Below are 24,911 nucleotides of genomic sequence, written 5' to 3' on the forward strand. Positions count from 1 at the left end.
TTTCTGGGGACAGTCTACACTTATTCAGTGCCTGGCTAATAAGCCACAACATCAAGGACTACCTAGAGCAGCATAAGCAAAGGAGATGCAGTAGATGGCTTTAGCCTCCCTTAACTTAGGGAGACTGAGCTCATCCTCAAGAACCACATAAGTACTTATCTGAAAAGAGCCATGTTACGCAGGGAACAGATAGCAAAGACACCTCACTTCACACACCCTTCAAGAGGTCCCAAACCATCATTTTTCTGTAAAACTGAAATCCCAAGTAAATAAACCACCAGTAACAGACACCATAACAGCAAGTTTCACAATGCTGCTACACTACAGATCCAACAAAAAGGAAAACCGGTAAGGATAGAGGGGTCTCCTCCCTTAAAAAGCAAGAAAAATTAAATGGAATTTATTTTTAATGAAATCATCACCATCCAAAGCATTTTGCATGGTAGACAAGTACACAAAGTAGAAAAACAAAAGAGGTCTTTGATCACAAAGTTTTACTTGTTTTGTTTCTGGAGGCAGCACAGCGGAGTGAGCTGTGACCAGCTTTGTACGCCAGCCTCTATGGACACACTGACCATCAGTTTGCACATACAAAAGGAAAATGATACAAAGACAAGATACTGAGCAACATGTGTAAGTAGAGGTATAATTCAAAGAGCATCCTTAAATTAGTCACTTGGTATGTCAGTCTCTAGAACAGCTAAATATTCTTTTATTCATTGCGGAGGTATCTATTTCTGGCCAAAAGAAAACCTCAAATAGTTACACACCACTTAAATAGCAGATTGTTACAAGAGAGGACACATAACATCAGGACACAAAATGTTCTCCTGAGACGCTGCACTAAGCAACAAAGACGTCACATCCTAATTTAAAAACTTGTCTTTCCCATAAACTTTTATCATCACAAAGAACAGGGTGTCCAGGTGAAAGTCTCACAAACCTTATAAATGTGGATGCAAGTAAGTCAGTGTTCATGTATCTGATGCCAAAGCCTGGTCCCCCGAGGTCAACAGCACAAGTTCCATTGGCTCAGTAGGGCCTGGACTACACCCATCAATTCCAAAGCCAGAGCACAATTGCAATTCTTTAGTTTGACCTCAAGCACAATAAGGGACAAACCATAACACAGAACCAGCAAGGCCTGCATCAAGCCCATATCCTTCCTTTCAGCTCTATTTAAAAATGTAGAAGGAAACTATTTTGGTTCTGTCAAAAGGATGTCAAAAGGAGGAATTAACATTCACTAATAATGAGAAAGCTCCCTACCCCACTGACATCCTAAAGAAAAAAAATATTATTTTAAACAGTAATACATAATTACATAGTATGCAAATAAATGCCCACATCAATTCGCAACAGTCAGTTCTGACAGCACAATCACCGCTACTTGGATTCTCTGCGCAGCTCAGGTGCCCAAAGCGTAGCTCACATACAGGTTTTCACATCCCCTCCTAAACAGTCAGACTGAAGCACGGTTCTGAGTTAAGGCTCCTACTTGCATACAGCATTGAAAAACTAAAACCCATGCATTTACAGCATGTATCATCTTTGTGCATTAGGTCCCGACATTGCAAATAACTACCCAAGTAACACACAGAAAACACGGATATGCAAATTTATACACATGGCTGCTTGTGGAAAGTGTGTTCACAGTGGTCCTAAACTCTGAAGAATGCTCCTGGGCCATTCCTGTAAGCAAATGGTGGCCCTTTGTGTTTATTCTCAGTGGTACCGTTCTTCCTGCCAACCCAGAATTGGTGACTGAAAGAACTTACAGCTGCAGCTTTCAGAAACACAAATTTAATTCCTCAAGTGTCTGTTTAACACTGAAATACAGGCAAACATAAAACTTAAGTCTGTCAATAAATGTGCAGTATTATCAAGGTTCTATCACACCAGCAGACAGCCTGAGAACGCATACAAAGCAGTGATTATCTTTCAAAATAATTATCTTGGTCAGTCTGGTCTAAATGTGTTGGCATCAAGAGGAAGAAAGGCTTTTCAAGTGATCTTATCTTCTAAAACAACATAGAAAAATAAAAACCCACAGAATTTGTTAAGAATTAGCATCTTTTTAATAGTTGAAATAAAAATACTGTGAATATATCTCTGTCTTATATTAGCAGAGAACAGGATTTTAGCTTTGCAAATCTTTCAACCTTTCTAAAAGAGAAAGCTATTGCCCAAGACCCTTGGGATCACTTCATTAAAAACAAGGTTTTTTTTCATGAGATACTACTTTTGTTTGATTTATTATAACAAACAGTGCTATAAAACCAGCGTTATTTTCGCTCAAAAGAATTTCAATTTCCACCTTTCTCCTGCATTAGAGAGTATGGAGATGTACATGCAAATCCTGCAGCATGAAATGGCCCAGATTAATTTGCTTGTTAAAAATGTGTTGCTATAGCACTGCAAAAGTTTCTTTAAAAGGAAATTCAAAGACACATCAAAAAAACCCAACTTTCTTTAGTACTTGCTCAGTTTATGATCTGCAAGAAAGCTAGTTTAACCACTTTTTTTTTGATCAGTTTTACTGATAAACAAACCACACTTTTGCCAGCAACATTTGAAACAGCTACACATTCTTCCTTTGCCCTTTGATTTCTGCAGCACCTTCTTCTAGCACCGTGTGTCCCATGCACCCCCCTTTTTCTTCTGAGCTCCTCACAAGCCTCTGATGCAGCACACAGTGAAACCACAAGGATGTTCAGACATACAGAAAGAACCCTCAACAAAGCAGCAATACATATAAGAACAAGCTTAACTTTACGTGCACCATATCACCGACACGTACAAGCAACTCAATCCCATGGTAAGCCACCAGCCTTTTCTACAGTTTGACTGAGCCAGAGTCAGGTCTTCATGTCACTGGTGAACTCCAATGAATTCTCCATCAGGTGCTATTTTCTCATGTAACCAAGAAATAGTCTAAACTTGAATTATATACTAACGCAGATTATTTGCTGAAGATTAATGATCATCTGACAAAGCAACAACTTGTAGGATACAGCTGGGTTTCCATGCTTCCAGGGTAAAGCATTCCTTTAAAGCACCAGAGGTGACCAAAATCTGGGAGACTGCCACCGCAAACCAAAGCAAGCCCTATGGTATGTGTGCATGACGAAAACCTGACCAAGTTGGGACAGACAGTATTTTCACATACACTAGCCTAGAACACTTCAAGCAAGGCAAATCAGTCTTTTTAAAACTTCATTATAAAACCAAAATCACGAAGTCTACAGTGACACTGAAGCATCCATACTATGCTAGATAAAAATATTATATTCTTCCACAATGCCCTTCAACTGAGAAGCACTAACTAGATTTCCTATCAAAGCTCACTTCTTTGGCCCTTGTCTGAATGAGATATTGCTTTCTCTAATGACAGTTGTCCCATGTATCCATGTAAATAGATTAGCAACAGAAATGTAGTTTATGCAGTTTCCAAAGACTGGGGTTTTTTTTTAAGAACTCAAAATAAATTAGAACATAGAACAGCTCTTTATACACCCTTTGTAATAAGTGAGGAAAATTCTGATACTTACTATATCGATGAATCAGGAGCCTACAGGCAGGACTTGGAAATTAAGTTCCTCACATAACCCAGATGATTTCATAAAAGATCACATACATTCCAAATTTCGGAGATAAGCAATGTTAAATATTAATATCCATTTTGTTACTGATGAAAAATTTGTCTTTACTGAAATACAAATAATAGAATCCATACGTCTTCTACTGTTGTACAGCACAACATGTTCTGCATGTTCCGTGTTAGTTGCTATGTCAGGAATTCAGTATACAGCTTCTTTGGCTCTTTAAGTGACGGGTATCTGAAAGCCTCATCATAAAGCAAAGTAGTTTTGAGATGAGCCTGTAATCTCCAGTTCTAAATATATTAAAGCTGACTGATTAAATTATTCATACCAGAAATACTGATCCTGACCATTAGTTTCACTTAGTGAGACCAGTACACATTTTAAAACAGTACGTCCACTTCTTGTTGCAACAGCAGGAGGGGTTGGAGTATTTCTCTTTGGTTATTTTTTTAAAATAAGCCCTCTACAACAAAAATCTCAACAATAGAGAGCTCCTGCTCTTCCTAGTCTACTTTGACTCTCATATAAGCAAATCTATCGATATAGGATAACTTCTTAGTCATCTTTGAAGTCTCCAGCACATGTTCAAGACCATTCCTATGCCACAGCTACATTCCCAGCCTGCAGTGCCAGAGACTTCAACAGTTCACAAGAAACCTTACTCAGCCGTAACTACCAAGGGGATTTCTGAGACTAAGTCACACTCAGCATGTACAAAGCTTTAAGAGCTCACTCTTAGAATATGAAAAAGCTGAAGCTTCAGAAGGCCAAGTTTAAGTCCTTCAGCAAATGCCATCACATGTGCACGTTGCTGCCCGTATCTCAGTTCTGTGTATCCTCCCCTTGCTGCCCTCCCAGACAGTTCTGATCTCCGCAAGATACAACCAAAAATCTAATCCTCCACATTCATGAAAGGCTATTTGTAAAACAAAAAGTAAATTGATGTGCCAGATGACTGTTTAATACTACTTTGATTTCATTTTTAACATCTGAAAAAAGACCATCTACCTTACTTTAAACCTCTAAAGTAAGCTGACAAGACTCTCCAAAATAATATACCTTTTAAATAATTGAAATATCTATTTGACATTATAATATGTTTATGTAGTTGGAAATATTACAGTGATTTTAAAATGAGAAAATTCTTTACAAAAGCAGGACAGTCTTTTAGAAGCTTGTTACAATAGTGATAACACCCATGGTGCATATTAACATGCATATCCACAGAAGCATTTTACTTTACCAGCTATTCTGTCCAAAAAGTACACTAACCATATTAATTAGGCCTGTCAGTACATCCAAAATTCTGTAAAAATGTAGTAAACCAAAGCAATAGTCTGTTTTCATGGCAAGAACATACACTACTCTGTTATTAATTATGGCAGTACAAAAAAAAAAAGAGAGGGAGAAAAGAAAGAAATTGAAAGACTGAATAATTTAGTTTCCACAGAAAAAATAACACAGTTTGAAGAGAAATTTTCCTTTGAACTTGCCAGGAAAAACAAATGAAAACTATCAGCATATGGATTTGAGAAAAAGAGCAATGTTGGCATGGTGACCAGACTGGAGGTTCACAAAAATATCTTGTCTTTAATTTCACGCAGCTTTTTTAGGAAGTTTTTTTTGTGTCAAGCTATGTTGCAGCACTGCCTGATAACAAAATTAAAAAACACCACCACAAAACCCTCTGTCTGCCACACTTTTACATTGCTGGGGAAGCAGATGATAATAGAAAATAGAAGAAAACAGACAACTAGAGAAAACGGCAGAGATTAGAGAATCCTACCAGCGCCTGTAAGTAGGGCGTTTGCCATGGTTTACCAAGTCCTTCCTGCACGAAGTTACACGTACAAGTAAACAGCCTCTAGCAGGGGCCAACGCTGTTGTTCCATGGCTAGTAACTCTGCAAGTACTTGCTTCCCACCCGGCCACCTGACACAGGTGTCCTGCTTCTTGACAACGGCCAGCCAGACCATCCTGTCAACACTCAGCACTTTCTACATACAAGAGCAAATAAACCATTCAACAGCACTCAAGAAGTTATGCGGCTGATGGACGGAGCTGCCTCCCGAGCCAGGAAGACGCCGAGCACCTGACACGTGTCCCCCAGGCAGTCCCGCGCTCCTGCAGACATCTCCTTTGCTACCTCAGGAAGCAAAACCACCCTGATCCTCACCACCAGCTCTTAAACTTGTTCTTGGCATGTTCCTTCAAAGAATATTTGTGGAGTGAACAGTGGGATAAAGTAAATAAAAACAACTTCTAAGCAGTTTGAACATAGTTCAAACCCCACATATGAGTTGCAGAACCTTTAGACTGTTTGCTTCTCCTTCATGCAGCGGCTGGTGTTAACAGAGTCTCACTACATGGGAGAATGTCCTGAGCACTATCCCAATAGCACCGGTTTGGTCAAGTATATGCTGACATTTTGCTGCAGACTGAAGAATGCATTCTACAAGAAAATTGGAAATAGTTTTAGTGCAGACACCTGAGAGGTTGAGTCCACGTAAGCCAAACCCAACTCAGAACTGCAGTGCAGGGAAACCCAACCTAACCTTGTGCAGGAAGGAGCCAGTGCTGAAGCCACTCAAGCTTTGCTCACTCAGCACTCTACCACAGCAGCTGGGTGGCCTTTTGGCCACAGTCACGGAATTCACACTGCACTTTCTTGCATTTCCTAGTGCTACAGGGCTAAGTTTTGCAGCACAAAAATGTTCTTTCTGTAACCTCACTGCATCGGTACCTGTAAAATCACAGTTTAAAATTTCTGAAACAGGGGTTTATTTATCTATTTCACCAGATTTTCTTCAGCATCTCCAAAATAAAGAGCTATCCCAAACCAGAGCCAGCAAGAACTTCACAATGGCTGTTACAGTTAGCACTAGTGTTTTGGCTCATTTCTCTCTTCCCTCATAGTCATGTACAATATTTAATCAATCGAGACAAGCTCCTCTCACCTCTTGAGGAAGTTCCAGCTTAGACCTGTCATCCAGCCCATTAGAGTGCAAGCCCATGAGGTAAGGGACCGGGGCGTCTAGAAAATGGAGGAGGGATGCTGGAAGAATAGGAACATACACATGCTGCCACTGAAATGGAAACATTAGTGCTGTGATGGTCTCTGCCACAGTCATCAGTCTCTGATAATCTGAAAAACATCAAGAAAAAAAATATTTCTTTCACAAACATTTTTAAGTAAATGAATTTAAGTTCAAGAAATGAGAACTTGCTTTAAAACAGAAACCACAAAACCCAGTACTAGCTGAGTGGCATCTTAATGAAAACCCAGACTTGTACACCTAAGCACATTTTGCTGCAACAACAAAGAGAGCTCAGTGCAAAGTAGGTCATTCCACAAGTCATAGGGAAATGAGCAAATAGAGTCTTAGCATCCATTAAGTCACCCTCTGCTACCTATATCATGATTACCAGGAACACCAGTTTGAGTATGGAAGCAGTATTGTAATTGGCTAAGAAACACATCGGAAATAATTTCTCCGTTTTCTATGGAAGCCTTGGATGAAACCCAAGGCATCTGGAGTCTCCAAATAAACATTTTTAAAATAGTGATTGAATGTCTATAAAGTATGCTGTATGGCAGCCAACCCAACAGTGCGACTGAAATAACTATGTAGAAAATAAAAGGACCAGCTTCATCTATCCTTTGCCATCTATGACCCAAGTCTCAGTTCAATGTAAAAACAATTCATCTCCTAGAATTTACCAGCAGTGCTAAGTGCCCCTGTGCATCACACATACCAAAGGATCTTTTTATCCAGCAGCTGGTGACTAGAGATATTAACATTGTTGTACACTGGGCCAACACCTCACCTTCCTCTCTTATACTACAGAATCATCTTTAATGGTTTTTGATACCTATACACTGTAAAGGAAGAGGCAACACCAGATGAACTTGGAGTGTGTGGGCTAATACAACTGCTGAAACAGTCAGACTGCTTTCGAGCTGCCAGGGTGGAAAGAGTGTAAAACACGCTCACAACTAAGACAATTCCTGCCTTTAGTCAAGTTATAAATACATTAATAGTACAAACTGGAAACATAGGATGCTTTTTTTTCATGATACTGCAGCAATATCCAATTCCAGCCAGGAAAGCGGGGGCAATAGGAGGAATGGGGAAAGAACCCAGCATCCTTCATATGTGTGTTGAGGTGTGGGGTACACATGTCCTAACATGTTCATAAAACTACAGACACTATCAAATTGGCAGAGACACTTGAATGCACAGCTTCAGGTGTTGAGGTTGCTGAAGCTGCTGCGCGCTGTAGCAGAATGCAGATGAAACCTGAAAAAATAACACCTGTTCTAAACAAACACTCTGGAGAAAAATTAAGCTTAGCCATGTACTTTTTAAGGCTATTGCTTTAATTCTCTTCTTTAGCTATCTTCCACTTAGACTTCAGATAGCAGAAGACAAAGAGCCAAGAAATTCAGTTCCTAGTGTTCATTAATAACTTTGTTTGAAGACAAAGCTACAGAGTTTGGGGTCTGCAAGGAGTCCCATAACCCAGGAGAAACTCCACACAGGTTTTGCAAACATCAGGCATAATTTCAAAATCTAGGCTTTTGATTTTTCTTTTCAGATCAAGCTCTGCTAGTGGAAAAGGTTACTGCACAGAGCTATTTATCACTGCCTCACAGTAGATCTACTGTGACTGAGGGAGCCTACAAACAAGCAAGAATAGCTCAAACAATTTAAAATTTGTGACAAAAGCTTGCTGAAGAATTTAGGAGACACTCAATGAACATCACCAGCAGCGCTCCCCCATTCTGCCAGGACACCAGCTTCTGCCTACACAATTACTTATTGGTTTGCAGCTTTCATCACAGCCTGACTGCAAAGAAGTGATGAATTAATGGTACGCTTCAGGAAGAAGAAGAATCTACTCCATACCCTATTTTCTTCATCTTTAAAAGGAACTTTAAACGTAGCCACAGATACACAAACATTCCAGCTGGTTCCTATTCAGCTGTTTATTTGAAAGAACAAGTCTCAGAATAGAAACAGTGTTTTCCTACTACACAACACCCCCCGTCTAAGCCTGCTGGCTAATTTAAATACAACTTCTCTCTCTGTCATTAAGCTAACTTTATTATTAGCCTTTCAAATTAATTACAAAGTAACATCAATAATTCAGAATTTCTATCCACTTAGCAGCTACCTCCTGCAGCCAAGTTATCTGCAAGTGCAGCTCTCTGACCATGGATATCCACATCACTTAAGCCATTCTCAACTATTTGGCCTGCACGATCATACCCTCCAAGTAACACTGACTACATTCTGCAGGCTTTGTGCCTGTCAGGAGCTGTTGGCAAAAGGCAACAACAAAGGCAAGAAGCCTGCACACATAAACCAAAATAACTTCAGTGTTTTACTAAGTTACACCTATCCTGAGAGGGTATGGAGTTTTTTTGGTTTTAAGAAAGAAGAAAGCAGCACACTGCTCGTACCAAAGCATTACATAAGATTTTAGAATAATAATAATAATAATAAAATTAAAAGGGGAAGAAGTGCTTCAGTAGTGGTCTTGCTCTTATTTTTGAAACCAGAATATGCTTATTTTGGTGCAAATGACACAGAATCACTGCTAGGGAAAAAAAAAATGACATACCACTAATGTGCTATTAGTTTGGAAAGTACCTAATTAATCACTGTGCAAGAAAAAGAAAATCCACTACTTTTTAACATGACCTCTTAAGAACACAGAAAAAGGCTTAATTGTTCTTCTAACCAATCACTGTAGGTAAAATATGTTATCCTTTAAAGCAGTGGGTGTCAAACTAATTTTCATGGTCCTGAAATCCCAAAAACTCCTTTATACAGTCCTAAAATTACATTTGGCCTTTTGAAGGCAACCATGAGGCTGCTGTGGCCCCCAGTGAAAATGAATTTGACACCCCTGCTTTATAGTGTATATGAGAAGTTACTTGCACTAGAATTCATTTATATCTAATATATTTAGGCATTTTTGTTAATCTGTAAAAAGCAAGTAAGCCCAGGAAGAAGAAGAATTAAGGGATCTTAGGTCTGCAGAGAGAGGAGCAGGATGGGAAGAAGGTGCCAGCTCTGAGAACCATGGTTCCACCTCTCCATTCTCACATCCTACTACAAGTCTATCAAGTGCCTACAGAAATTCTCTGACTTGGCCAAATTTAAAACCATTACATGGTCACATTCCAGAATATTTTTTCTTCTAATCTTCCTACTTTATGGATTACAATTAAATACTTTTGTATTTGTCAAGTAGTTTCCATTCCACATGCAACTCCCACACTGCTGCTTTAAGGTAGAGAGGTGCCCCTACAGTGGTGGACCACAGATGACTTTGGTATGGTCAGAAACTATATGGATAAACCAGAAAGATGGGCTGCTTGCCAGGGTTAGGCTTCTCTTTAACCTGAAGGGGAAAAAATTATGTACACAGTCCCTATGGAAAGGTAGCATGCAATGCAGTTGAGCCACAGAATAAAGCCTTGCCTGGAGAGTTTGCCTGAGGCATGCCTGTTCATAGCTGAAAGCATGGTGTAAAAGAAACATTTTTCAACAATTTTTTCTGAGCACAGGCTTTCAGTATGTCAGACTCCTTAGAGAAAACACAGGTCACTTTAATTGGGCCTTTTACTTCAAAAAACCTGCAACTGCAGTAAGAAAGAACTGAGGTTAGGAAAAGCAGTGAGTCCAAGCACGTCCTGCTCATGTTAACTTGTGTCCAACAGGCTGACTGAAGATGCCTGCACCAAGCGGCAAGTTTCCTAAATCACTGGAAAAACAAGGAAATGTCCTACATGAGAGATTAGAGTTGAGCAACACGGGACTAATGCTGCAAAGAAATAAAGCGAATACTTTAAATCTCCAGAGTGAACAAAATTTTAAGCAAGCAAAACAAAAATGGGGAGGAGTGATTCAAAAGCAAAGCAGAAAAAAATCCTCTATTTGTACTTCAAAATGGGAGCAGACAGCAAATACCCAGAAAATAAAAACTGTTCAAGATCATAGTCTGTGGCAGTGGTGCACTACATTTCTCCTTTTATTGTTTTTATCTCCAAGCAGATTTCACAGCTGTCTCAAACCAGTGCACACTTTTTAGAAGCGCTCTAGGTGCTCTGCAGAGATAAGGAATAGGTCTGTTTCACAGATACAAGAGCAACATAAATTGCAGGAATGCAAACCAGCTCCCGCAGAACAGCGTGGTGAGGGTAGTGCTGAAGGGCTCCAGCACCATTGTCTCTGCCAGTTCCTGGGCACTGGCTCAGCACCAGGAGCAGCTTCAGATTCTTCACTGTCTCGCAGGCACCTGCATTCCTCTAACCCTTTTCCAAATGGGAGACAACTCCCTCGAGGTCAATCAAATCGAGATATTCATACATTTGGCTTACACTGATCCAAAACACACAGGCTGTGCCAATATAGTGGGACAAAAGAAGCATTTCCAGATGCGTGAAGTCAGAAATATGTCAAAGGAATCTTAAAGCAAAACACTGCCAAGCGAAGTTACTCCTATTCCAAGGATTAACTGCAACTTACAATGCTAAGTAATTTATTTCAAAATGGATTGCATCTGGCAGCAGAGCTTTGTGGTTGTTTTGTTTCAGTTAGGGGGGGTGGTAGGGTTTTTGTTTATTTGCCTGTTTTTTAAAAAAAGCCAGTCTCACAAGCAAACCCTCTGATCCTGACATGTACTGTTCTAAATCTAAATCCACCCAATAAGTATCACAATCTCATCTGACCTAAGAGAACCAGAAATTACCCCAACCACCTCAACTGTCACAGGTTTGAGCACCAAGAGATTTAATAAACACAAAGGACATAAAAACAAACAAACAAATTCATATTCTTAAGGACAACCTAGGCCACACATTACTGCATGTGCAAGAACGTGAGCAAGCCCTTACAAAAGTTCAAGCAATGTCTGATTCCACATAGAACTGAGTGCACCATCACCTGTATCTGCATTAAACATTCCCTGTTTTACAAACAACAAAATACAGATGTTAGTTAAGCATACAGAAGAATGTATTAGGAGCATATTTCAGTTAAAGAAAACTAAAAAAAATCTAAACAAACCAAAACAAAGGAAGGAAACGGGTAAGTAAAGGTATAGACAACTAGAATCTCACTCAGAAGCTTCATTTTCTTACTGATATCATCCTCTTAAGTGAAGCAAGCAATTGCCTTACTAAAACATTTTTCGAATCATTGCCATACAGAAAAAAAAATAACATAATATCATGGTTAGAAAAGACAAAAACAGAAATTACAGAAAGAAATTGGCTGTCTAGAACTTCAAAATACTTCACACTCCCATTTCAAGTAATATGAAAATAAAGTGCATGTGTATCAAGAGCATTTCAGAAAAGGAGTCTTCGACTTGGCTATTGGCAATGCCAGCAGTAGGTAGTAAATTCTGTTATCAAGTCACTGGGAGCTTTCAAAGTATTCTGAGTGTCAGAGATTAGATGCCTCAGAAAGTACTGAAGAGAATCTACATTTTAAAAAGCCTATGGCTACCGAGAAGGCACTGTCACAGCTGGGTGGCCAAAACTGAGGGCCAAAAGTCTGTAAACAAATAACTAAAATTATTTTTCTAGTGAAAGAAGACTTTTCAACAAGAAACTATAGGTGAGAACTTGACAGAGAGACAAGACACATCCATCAGGTGCAACACAGGCCAACTCAGCCAAAGCTTGGGGTGAGGCAGGGGAACAATGGACAGAAACTGTCACAAAGAGCCAGGCCCACAGGCCTTCAGCAGCATGGATCCCTTTGAAATCCATATGACTGGGCCTGCAAACAAGGAACTCAAGTGTTCCAAAGCTATTTTAAGCTTCTTTAATTAGCTACTGATCAGACACTTGGAGAGTGTCCAAGATAAAAAACTTGAACCTATGAATATGACTGGGAAAGAGAATACAGAAGGTTTGTCCAGAAGAGAGCTGAGTTCCAGCGCAGGAGAAAAGAGCACTTATAATGTGATGGCCTGGAAACAGACCAGGGAACACTGTTCCAACACGGCGATGCATGCGTTGCTCTTCTTGTGGTGCTTCCAACCAGCCAGGCACATGTGGTCCCACCACAGGAGGGTCTCGGGCACAACCACATCGAGCACAACTGGGCTGCGCTCTCCTGACGGTGGAAGAGCTGATGCTTGAAGCTTCCACTGGTGGGACTTGGAGATCCATATAGAAAAACTCACCCTAAATCTCAAACATATGAAGGCCTAATCCATTTCTGAAGAAACCATGAAAGTTTGTCTTCTAGGCAAGATTTTTCTACTAACAATAAGCGAAGTAATTTATTTTTTAAATCCAAGAGATTATCAAGCACAATAAGGTTTTTTTTTACTGTATTTGAATTACTGAACAGTCTCTCTCTCATAGTTAACAGTGTTTATATAATGCAATGCAAGAACTGTGACTATCACCCTGCTGCCATTTTACACTTTAAATCATTTTGACTATACACACAAAATCCACCTTTGGCTTTAGTCTATGCACACATGTCAACACACAAACATCTGTATTTCATGCTAATAAAAGAATGTTCCTAATAACTGCAGATTATGTTTTATAAATAGTTACCATTTTTATACTATGTATTTCAGTGACAGCTCAACGTAAGAAAACATCAAAACCAGATTTCAGTAACACTACAGACTATCCCTGGATTTGTCTTGGGGTATTCCAGGCTTCTTTACCATTACTATAAAACAGTGTTCAAATTGCAGTCTGACCACTTGAAACCACACCATTATGGATGGGTGAGTCTGGACTAACATTAGCCAGCTTGGGACAAAAAAAAAAAACAGTAGAAAAAATAGCTTTTGGCATAACTCCACATACTCTGTGTTAAAGCAACAGTATGCAGAGTAAAAAGCCCAGAATTCTCAAATTTCAACACAGAAAATGGATACCACTGACACATTACTTATTGATAAACAGATGCTATTTCAGTTTAGCTGCTGTCTATCCTCTCCAAAGCAGGTTTTATCTATGTGACTTCAGCAATAACTGATTTAAGGTCTTAACAGAGATTTGGAATTTAAATTCAGTCAAAACTTTTTTTTTTTTTTCCGGGTAATTTTATTTCAAAATATCAACTGAAATGTCACTTTGGGTACTCCAAGAGAAAATTGTATTTTCATCGTTAATTCTTCAGAACCATATATAATTAATGTCTTCTCAAAACTCGTGGATAGGTCAGCATAAATAGGAGGGAATCCAGCTGGGCAGCTGGAGAGGAACATGGGAGAAGGCATAGCATTCTAGTCAACAGCACAACATTCCCAGACAACAATGAAGAGGACAGTCAGTCCATGAATACAGGAGATCATGTGAAATTGCAAAATTATAAGCTTAGGTGTCTAAAACCAGGAGCCAATACCATGCTCTCTCTCTGCAACTCCAGTTCTTTTCTCTACATTAAAACCTGCATATAGATCAGCCTAACTGCATTAGCATGCTGTCATCACTTTAATGCAGCTATTCTGTTTTTTGTGTGTTTTTTAAAAATTCAAGAAACAAAAAGACCTTGTGCCGGTACAACTACAAGAAAACAAAAAACAAGTACTCACGCTGTGAATAAAGCAGTATCTGAAATTCCAAGAGGGCACAGGTGAAGAGTTGAACCACATTTTCTACTCCAAGCAATTCAAAGACTTCTTTAACTGGAAAATCAAATAATGGTAGTTCGCTGGTGCTTGGCCTCTGGCAGATAATTGGTCCATAAACACCTGAAAATTTTAATGACCTTCCTGCTGGAGGAAGAGGAACCTCATAGAGAATATTGTAGATGTAGCTTTCTAAAGGGAGAGGTGGCGGCTGAGGTGAAGTCACTGCTTGGTGAAGTTGCTCTAGCACTTTCTTACAAGCTTTCATGAAAGACATTGGAGTAATCAGACAAATGCACTTTGAGACGTAGAGTGTGTCTCTGCTGATGTCATAGGAGTTAAAACGCTGTAGCTTTGAAACAGAAGTGCCATTGCAGTCTCCGGTGGTGCTGCAGCTACCTTTGTCATTCGTGGGGGGAGTATGAAGAATGTCATACTCAGCATTGTGCATGTGATACAATGTCTGCATTGCACTGCAGATCTGTTTGCTAGTAACCTCCTCAAAAAACGTGAGAGAAAATCCAAATGTCCGTGAGCCATCTTCACGAGTAATAATAAAAGAGTGGAACTGAGGTTCTCTGGAATCTGCTTGTGTCTTGAAAGCAAGCCCTTTAGGCATACACAGCTATAAGAAAGCGGGGAGGGGAAATAACATCAATTAAAAGACACTCTTCTCTCTCCCTACCCCCAGATGCATTGGTGAAAATAGGATTTAGAGTTCGGAGACTGCCATTCACTTTAAATTCTATAAAGTGTTACACCTCTGTACAATACAGTAATATGCATCTAAATCGGAAAAAACTAAAGGAACATATTAAAAAGGCTACATGTAGGTTTTACTTGAAACTCAACCATTTTGTTACCAACCTCAATGGGTATGAAATAAAAGAATTCAAACTCAGAAAAAGGAAAGTATTTTGGTCACTAAGACCAGAAATCTGACAGAGAAAAGTACAATATTTTATCTAAACTGAGAAACCATACCTCATTCTGTTAAACAGAAAAATCATGCACAAAACATTAATTAATTGCAAACTAATTTATTTCTCTATCAATTATTTAGAACATAACAAAAAAGTTGTAAAAGAACAAAACAAACTCTCCTAGGGACTTACCACTTACATGTTTTAACTTAATTTCCTTAAAAAAAAATCCCAATTAAAATTTCCTTTAAAAATAATGCCAATTAAATAAAAAGGCCTTTTGGGCCTGCACAATTTAGAGAAATTCATTATTATTTCCAGTCTACAACAGACATCACACTTTCCTGCCAAGGAAAACACAGATGAATGCCTTCAATTGTTAAGGTAGTTTCTGCCTTAAAAACAAAAGCCATTAAATGATACTGACCATTCCCACTGCATCCTGGTCAAAAGGGTTCCATTCAACATTCTCAGGATAGCGAGCAAGAACTTTGGATTTAAATGTGCGTCTTAAGGGAGTCTGTTCAAAATTTTCCCCTGCAGGTGAAAGAAAAATACAGAAATAAATGTTTCATTCTCTTCTTAAGCTCAAACAAGAACAAAAAGCAGGACATCAGCAGGCAGACGCGAGGATAAGTGAATTAAGCACACACTCCCTTTAAGAGAAACAGAAAATGCAAGACAGTTAGTCAGCATATCATCAGACCGTAGATATTAGCAAGAATTAGCATTGTAATGTTTCTACGTCATTAAGTATCCGTGCTTTTCCTTAAGCGCGACTATCTTGTGATTGTGGTCATGAGAGCAATTCTCTAAGCTGCTCTTCAGGTATTTCAGATTCTTGTTAAAGCAGAGCTAAAGCTTCAGTTTCAGTGGAATTTTGTTACTGAAGAAAAGCACAAATAGACAAGGTGCAAAGATGATGTAATTTTAAGACAGCCATACAAATGGCATCACTAATTTCTTCTTCAAGACTTAGAAAAAAAGGGTATCCACCATCTACAAGAAGTTAGCTGTGAAGAGAGAGTCTAGAAGGTTAAAAGATCAAGAACCACATGAATGCTCATGAAGACAGGCTATCAGATGAACAAAAATGTGCTTTTTTTATCCCCACTTTTTCCTTTACCTTCTGTTGCACTGGAAATGAAACGGCTGGCACCATCTCGGGTTTTAGAGGCCTGTATATACTGGCATAAAGCTATATAACAAATAAAAACAACACTGCATTATAAATTTCATACTGTCGACTGATTATGTTGCTAACACATACCACTACAAAATATGCAAGTATTCTATATAGAATTAGCATGCGTAAGAGATAGTCTACTCTCCTAATATGCTTTTTACACATATACAACTTTATACAAATTCCTCATTTCAGGTACATATTTCTTGAAGGAGATGATCAGTATGTAACAGAATATAGCTCATAGCTCCTGTGTACACAACCAGAATGCTGATGCAGCAACAGGAATTAGCTGCTTGTTACATTAAAGTTTTACACATTGAACTATAAAATACTCCCAAAGAGCACATGATGAAGCTAACCCCAATGCCAAAGACCATTTCAAGGGCTTTAGAACTACATGAGTTTAAGTGGTATGATCCAGCTTTTCACAGATGCTATCCACACAGTACACTGGCTGATATAGTCTTGTTCGTAGGCTCTCAAATTTCCTCTAGAGCAATGACTGTTCATGTTGATAGCAGAGAACTTCCTGCAGTAAATCTTCTGAATATGTGTAGTTGCTTTAAAAAACAAAACAAAACAACCACAAATGGGCACAACTGAGTATCCTAAAATAAGCTCAGCTATATTACTGGAATGCAATTAGCTAAATGAGCATGCAGCTGTTGACAGCTGCACTAACAATCAGACACAATTGCGTGAAATCATATGCTTTAAATAAATCAAACTATTTCAGCAACACCTGCAAAAGAGAAAACACACTTCAACTCCTCATTTGTTTTCTTACATGCAGCAATTACACGGCAATCCAAATCAGTTTCAGAATTTGTTGGGTTTGTTCTGTACTTTTACAGTAATATTTAAAGTTTAATTACTAAGCCAGATTAAGATCTTTATTTTGTACATTTAACCTCCACAAAGTAGCCATACACAGAGAGTTATAGCAAAGCCTATAAAGAAACTAAGAAACACATTATACCAAACAAAACTTCATTTCCATGAAATGCTTAAGAAGTCCCCTGACAGCTGAGAAGTTGTAACTCTGGATTTTATTTAAACTAAGTCTTAAATATTACCTCAAACAGGGAACTAATCCTGAATCAGGACCTAGGACAGGTCTCACAATCCCTAAAATAGTCACATCTAGTTTGCTAATCCTCTGGGTTTTAGCACTGATTTTCATACAAAAGCACTCAGCTACATTATTACTTTGTTCAATAATATAATTTTTCATTAAAAAAATAATATTTGGGAAAATCTGAAATACATATAAAGAGAGGGATAGGAAAAAAAAAAAAAAAGAAAGAACTACAACCTTATTGGGGAAAAAGCAGTGTCAGTGACATAAAACATAAACAAGGCACTTCTGCAAGAGCTGAAAACAATCTTAAAAGATTAAAATAAGCATTTGAAAAAACTTCCAATCTCCCAAAAAGAGAAAGAAAAATGGACATAATGCCACATCTCCAGCTACTGACACAAATATACACTCAAGAGAGTCCTCTGTAAAAGAGGTTTTAAAAATAAGTCAGGAGATTTAACACACCTACTATTTTCTATATTTGCATCTGTGCAGATAATGTAATGTCAACTTTTAGATAATTGAGGAAAAACCTCAGACATTTACTAAGCTGGTTTGTTCCTGTTATTTTTGCTTCCACATACATACAAGTGAGAAAATACCTGAAAGCTAAATTTTCTCGTGAACTTGGACACTGCACACCACCATCACTGGGGTCACCTATGTCCAAGGTCATGTATAGTTTGACAAACATAAAGACATTTCTGAATCAAAGACCTTTTCAGTAAGATGATTTATATTGCAGAATACATTATGCTGCTCTGCCCTTCTGATTAAAAAAAACAAACAAGCAAAACCAACACCACCACACCACAGAACACCACATAACACACCAAATGGATGCTTATATATTTTAAGAAGCCTTGCCCCATCTCCTCCAAAGAGACAGTTGTCCAACAAACACTTGAAAGTTTTTAGAGCTGAAGTCAGTCTATATTTTAATGAAAGTACTGAAATTGACTTCGGAAACCCACCGAGTCCTGATCCAGACAGGACCATAAGGCAACACTTACATGCCTTCCTGTAATTCAAACAACTCAGCTGTTGCGCATACGTTGCTCTTGCCAAAGTGCCTCCATATTACGCTTCTTTTCTAGAGCCACCCAGCTCCAATTGCTTATTTCTCGTGTTGACTTGCACAAGTGTGATGCTCATTTTCTTTCTGACAGCAGCACAGTCTTCCGCCTTTTGCTATCTTTTTTTAAGAACCCTCAGGCTTCTAATACAGCAAACCACTGGACCTCAGATTGGGCAATGCTGCTTCCAAAGATACACACAGGGCAGGGAATCTCAAGCGAGAGCTCACCAACAACATCTGGAAAGTTCAACCCAGGAACAGAAAGTGATTTGTACAACTCCAGGACACTGGTCACTCTCTTTTCTTGCCATTATGACTAAAGAGCACCAGCAAGTAGGCAAAAATAACTCATGGTTTCAAGATCTGTCTCTGTGCCAATTGGACACCTGATTAATTTGGTACTTATTGAAGTGGTTCTAATAAAAACACTGAAGAGAACAGCAGGTTGAACAAAAGCAGGAGACGCATCCATCAGCAAAAATGGATGAAGTTTTACTGTAGAACTGAGAAACTGAAGACGTAAGAGAAGATAAACTGATAAAAATATGATGTATCACATCAGTTTCAGAGTGAGTACAGCTTCTCACAGTTAATGACTATCAAAGAACTGTTATCATCAGATTGTGCTTTTCATAAGGCTCCTCTCCTCTAGCAGAAGTGATGGCTAGAAAGTACTTTCCTTATTGATCAATACAATAAAGAAGTCTTTTAACATGATTTCTCTGTAAATACTTTTTTTCTTTTGTGCAAGTTCCATGTAAAGGTTTGGTTTGTTTTGTAATGGAACACAGTATTTCCTGCTGAAAACTAAGGAGGCCTTTCAAACACGTTCATTGATTCTCACATTATCACTCTTCATCACAGCATAGGAAAAGCTCTATAAAAGTGAAGATACAAACCACCCCACAGACTACCAGCTTTCTATTGATTTGGGTTTAAAGCAGAAACAGTAACTAAATAGCTACAACTGTAAGATTATTTGTCAGCAATGGTCATACAACATATAAAATGCATAAACATACAAAATTCCAGCAGAAAACAAAAACAAAAAACAACAGGAATACCTCATGATGTTTCAGACCAACATGCTTCTCAATATCAAACCTTCAAAATAATAAGAATCCCACTGCAGTTTGTAATGTAAATAATATAATAAAAGCATAATGAAACATAATTTCACTAGGCACTGTACAAATCCAAACACCAGTTTACAATGAGACCTGGTGCTTCCACCAGCAAAGGAATGGCAGTGAAGCAGAGAATCTCAGAATTTCTTTGTCACTGGAAAACACTGCCTGTGATACCACACCCAAAAGTGAAATGAGTTGGATTAAATATAGCTAATGAAGAAGGGGTTAACAAAGATTAATGTTTCACTAATCCAGTTTAACCCATGTCCACAGTTTAATTAGGAATCCTCCAAAACAGAAGGAAAGCAAAGAGTAAACCACAGACAGAGAGGTCCTAAACTGGTGCATGGGACTACAGCAGACTTTCAATAACCTACAGGGGTAACTGAAGCTCCTGAAGCCATCAAGACCCGCAGCCTAACCCAGCTCCTCCTGCATGAGACAGAGCCCAGCTCACACCAGTCTCAGACTGGAGTGGGGTACGCTCCATACTGACTAGATTAAATCTCACAGGAGATGCAGGTGATCCTCCAATCCCTCCCTCCCACATCTATCTCTTCAGTAAACTGAACCAGGTGGACTGTATTGCATATATAACGGAAACAACAAACCTGCTCAAGATGACCAAGGAGTTAAAACACATTATGTTTAGTTGGAACATAATTCAAACCAGCCCCTTTTCGCAGCTGTGTTGGAGCTCACATCATTCCTCTGCCAGCCACCTAATACAATTTGCAGTATATGGAATCATAAGGCCTGACAGACTTCCAGTTCTAACATTATTGATACCACCTTAAATTACACTGGCCTACATGTCTCTAATTTGGGCTTCCTAATTACAAGCACATTAGAACAGCTAACACATATACTCCAAGTATCTGACATTTGAACTAACAACTACACCGCGTTTTATTGAGTGATACCTTACCGAGTCACCCAATACTGAACATAAGCCATATCTCAATGTGGATTTGTAGTGCACGCTGGCAACCTCCCTGGCTCTCATTTTTGTGCTCCTCCCTGCTCTCACCTGTATTACTTTTCTTGCTGCTCAACCTGTGAGCTGAAGACAGCTGTGTCTGTGAGAATTAGGATTTACCAACTCAGAGATACTACATGGAGTTTCCAACCTGTGCAGGGCAGCATTCCTTTGGAAGTATCTGCATGAAACTATCCATACCAAGGGGTACCACTTTTCTATAAGATTACACAGAGAGAAAAAATACTAGATACTAGATATGATATAAATACAGATACTAGAATGAACTAAAGCATTCCTCAATTCGGTAACCTGCAAAACACTATCTACCAGGCTTTCCTCGGCTTTGAAGGGGAATTTAAAAAATGAATACTGGAGGTCTAATTTTAGCTCTTTCCTGATTTACCCAGAGAAAAATCTGATTCACTGCCTTCTGTATTCCTCTTCAGGAAAAGGAAAAAAAAAGTCTTTCCAAAACAGTAATAAGAAAAACGGCTAGATTGGACAACTTGCAGTTTCAATTACTTATGATCTCCTCTCTAATATATAAAGAACTAGAAGTTTCAACTGAAGAGTGGATTTACTGTGAAAAAGATGAAAATTTGAAATCTCAACAAAAGAGGAAGATGAGACTTTTTTAAAGGGCTGGAAAATCAGACTTAATACCCTACCTACACAGACACACACCTTCACTCCATTGCCTTCCCTTTTTTGACTATGGCATTTGCAAAGTTGTGTTTACAAGCTGAACCACAGGGTAGTGCAATTTATCGTTGCTATCACTATTATTAGCAGCATCTAACCATGCTAAGTAGTAACATATTTCCTGTCAAACCTTCATATGTATTCACGAAATAAGCTAGACCTGAACTGAAACCTCTTGACACATATATAGTAAATTCAAGCTATGCCTGCCAATCATACATGTCCTCTCAGGTAGCTCATAGCAACAGAAGCAACACACAACCAGATGGACTGACTGCAAATTTCTAATGCAAATTCCCAATAAAACTTTAACATGACAGTAACAATTCAATTTTCCCTGCTGAGTAGTTTGTTTCCTTGTCAGTATGCTTATAACCCTAGATTTTTTTCTCTTCAATACATCAATCATTCTTTGTAACCCACACCCTGCCACAAAAAGCTTCTACTCATGTAATAAAGTTCTATCTAGTCCACAACAGTAGTGTGTGTCTTAAGTTGTCCTTAATTATAAAAGGATAATTTGATTTTAAAAAATGCTAGGGATACTTTGCAGACAGAACTTTTCAAAACTGAATCACAGCATTTAGTATACGCTGTCAATCCGATCTTTGGTTTTAGTTTGTATAAAGTGACTAGAGTGCTGCAATTCTAAAAATCATGCAAGACTAAGAACTCTACAGGAACTTCTCCCTGCATATCAGACAGAACAGAAGTTTTTAAGCAGCTGTTTCAGCAAGCCAGAAGCAGCTATCCTAGTTACCAGAAAAAGCGTCCGATAAGAAAACTAAACAGTTGCATGACACTGATTTTGAAGAATCATTAATACTTCCATTTTTGTTTGTTCATTGAGTGCACTGATCTGCTCAAAATAATTACACAACAAAGACATCCAGAAAGCTCTACTGATTCTGATTAAGTTGTTTCTTGCTTTCACTCTGACAAGTGGCTTCTTTCTTTAAATTCTTGTTGTACAGCCTGTTATTAACTCAATTCATTTGGTCTTTGTGTACATTTATTGTATACACTATACCTTCAAATAAAAAAATATTAGATAACATGCAATCCAAACATTATATTTTACATTCTTATGGGAACCTTTTAATATACAGAGGCTGTATATGCAATTCCTGCTGCCACTAAAATTAATGTCTTAATGAAGTAAATATAAAACAGCTTCAACATGAGACATATTGCTGTAATTAAACAAATGAATTAGAACAATGAGAGTCTGTACCAGCAACAGAAACTATGAGCTATACACTCAGGGCAGCTTTCCTGTATTACGCAGCACGCTGGAGAAACTGAACTTAGGATTCAGAAGACACTATAGAACGCTACAGCCGTACCCTTTACCTCCGCACTTTCTACATCACAGTTCAAAGAATCTTGCAATGGTGGGAGTCCTGGGAGCCTGAGCCTGAGCTGACCGTGAGAGCCAAAGAGCAGAGGTTTTCCCAAGTGTGGGTTGCAAGTCAGAAGTCAGTCAACAAGGGGATGTGAACAGTGCATGAATTATAAACACTATAGAGGGAACAGCCTAGTTCTATCCTGCTTTCAATTAAATATATAATAAAGCACAAAGCCATACTCAGGTGAAAATGGACACTGCAAGACATTGTAAAAACAACCTCTCTCGTTCTTGGATTCTGGGTGAAAACAGAGTAACTGCAATAACGTGCCTGTCAAAGGGCCTAACACATAAGAAAACAAGTCTGAATTGTTTCCAAAGATAAAATAATTACAGCAGTCCACAACACATTTAGAATTAAGTTAATTCAAAACCATCAGCTGATGTCATAAATAGCAGCCGGATTCCCAGTTCAGCCAGCAATCCTTCTCAGTACACACAATAAAGCTATAGGTACTAAGGTAAATATTGACGTTTACCAAACATAAAATTATTCCAGTGCTAAAATTCATGGCCCAAGTCTAAATGAAAATAGTTGGCTGGCAAAGCAGATCACGTGCATACTTCTGGAATCCATATGTAGAAAGAATGAAAGTATGAAGCAAATGAGAGCAATTTGGGTGGAGGGCGTACTGTGGGGAAGAGGTGGTGTGCACACTGAGATTTAAGGACTTAATTAGTAAAACTAGCAGATGATCAACAGTTTACTTGGTTACATAGTAAAGCAAAGACAGGTGCTTAAGATGCATGCAAGCATGGAAAGACAGTCTAGACAAGAATCAATATCTTAAAATTAAAGGCAAAAGAGTTCTGTTAAAAATAAGACTTGCCATATTTCTACTTGTCAATGGAAACAGTCAAATAGCCTATTTCCAAGTCTTAAGAGCCAAACCGGGATAATCAAACAAGTAATTAAATTATATGGCCTGTACCATACTTGATGTGAAGTGAGATGGCAACCTGTTGATTCATTCTAGTCCTTAAAAAATAGACAAGAAACAAAAAGCAATATCCCCAGACCTAGCCTTTTGGAGAGTAATATCATTCTGATTTTTCAGAACTCCATTTTCTAATATTACAGAAAAGTCCTTTTAATACATACCTAGAAAGCTATTAATATACTAATAATTAGCCAAACTTTATTTTAAAAACAAAAGAGTAAGTTTCTCTGATTCCTGCTTTAACAAATATTAAACCATATGTCACTGGGCGTGGGGGGGCGGAATCTACAATTAGAAAAGAAATATGTGAAGTTTGGCAGACAGGAAAGAAATTCATTAAACAAGAATTCTTGGAATAAAAACCATGATTCAAGAAAAGCTGCAGCTGCCAAATCTGTAAGCAAGCAGCCACTCCATCAATGGACAAATGCCTTCAGATTACGACTTGTTTCCTTCCTTCCGGTTCCTCCTCCTTAAGCAGAACTGCACGTATTTCTCATTAGAGGGGACTCTCTTCCCCAACAAACCTCTTCCTCGAGTATACACAAACGAGAATTCTTCCCTTTTATTCTGAAATACAATAATCCCTCTCTCCTGCACTTCTAACCCTTCTTCGCCCTGTTGGCAAGGCCACCTGGCGCAGTGCAAGCTGAAGTGGTGGTTAGATCAGATAATTTGTTACTGGAATGATTAATTTAACAGTTTTTTAAGTGGATCAAGCTATCCATATGAGAAAACCTCCACGATCACTTTTATTTTACTACAACATTGCCGTTAAACCAACTGGAATCAGGGGTTTCATCCGCTATTTCTAGAAGCTGTCATTCCACTGGATTTGCAACACATCTACAACCTATGATTTTCACATCTGGGTCTTTCTCTAAAAACTTCTCTATGCGAGTTTCTGTTCCACTTTCCCTGACAAAAGAGCTCAAAGGCAAAGGAAGTCCAATGTCTGCCTTTCTAAAACAAAGGTGCAAATACATGTTATGGATACACTGCCGTCTACTCAGGTGTCTATCTTAAGTGCAGCTGAACAGGGTGTTGGGTGGGGTGACATCCTTCATCTCTAACAGTCCAAGGACTTTATGTAGAGGAAGAAAATAATCGGAGTGATGAAAGGAGCTAATTTTTATTTGGCTTGTTTGTCATCTAGAGAATCTGAACTTGCTTGTAACAATCCCTTATCCCAATCCCATGAGAACACCTTCCTTTCACCATAGAACATACATTTGAATGTTCCACAGAC

The 24,911-nt window shown here is 38.6% G+C and overlaps 1 protein-coding gene across 5 annotated transcripts in view; it reads right to left on the reverse strand.

Moving 5' to 3' along the window:
* DENND5A (DENN domain containing 5A) overlaps positions 1 to 24,911 on the reverse strand; it is a 68,262-nt gene that overhangs the window by 32,602 nt on the left and 10,749 nt on the right. For 3 of the 5 annotated variants that reach the window (XM_065066166.1, XM_065066162.1, XM_065066164.1), the window contains exons 2-5: positions 16,278 to 16,349; positions 15,579 to 15,688; positions 14,193 to 14,853; positions 6,563 to 6,750 (exon numbers count right to left, since the gene is read on the reverse strand). In XM_065066166.1, coding sequence (XP_064922238.1) covers positions 6,563 to 6,750; positions 14,193 to 14,853; positions 15,579 to 15,688; positions 16,278 to 16,349 — 1,031 coding nt within the window. The remainder of the gene's footprint in view (positions 1 to 6,562; positions 6,751 to 14,192; positions 14,854 to 15,578; positions 15,689 to 16,277; positions 16,350 to 24,911) is intronic. The other 2 variants (XM_065066163.1, XM_065066165.1) reach the window with 1 other exon arrangement.

This window comes from Columba livia, chromosome 5 (genome assembly GCF_036013475.1).
Source record: "Columba livia isolate bColLiv1 breed racing homer chromosome 5, bColLiv1.pat.W.v2, whole genome shotgun sequence".
Lineage (NCBI taxonomy): Eukaryota > Metazoa > Chordata > Aves > Columbiformes > Columbidae > Columba > Columba livia.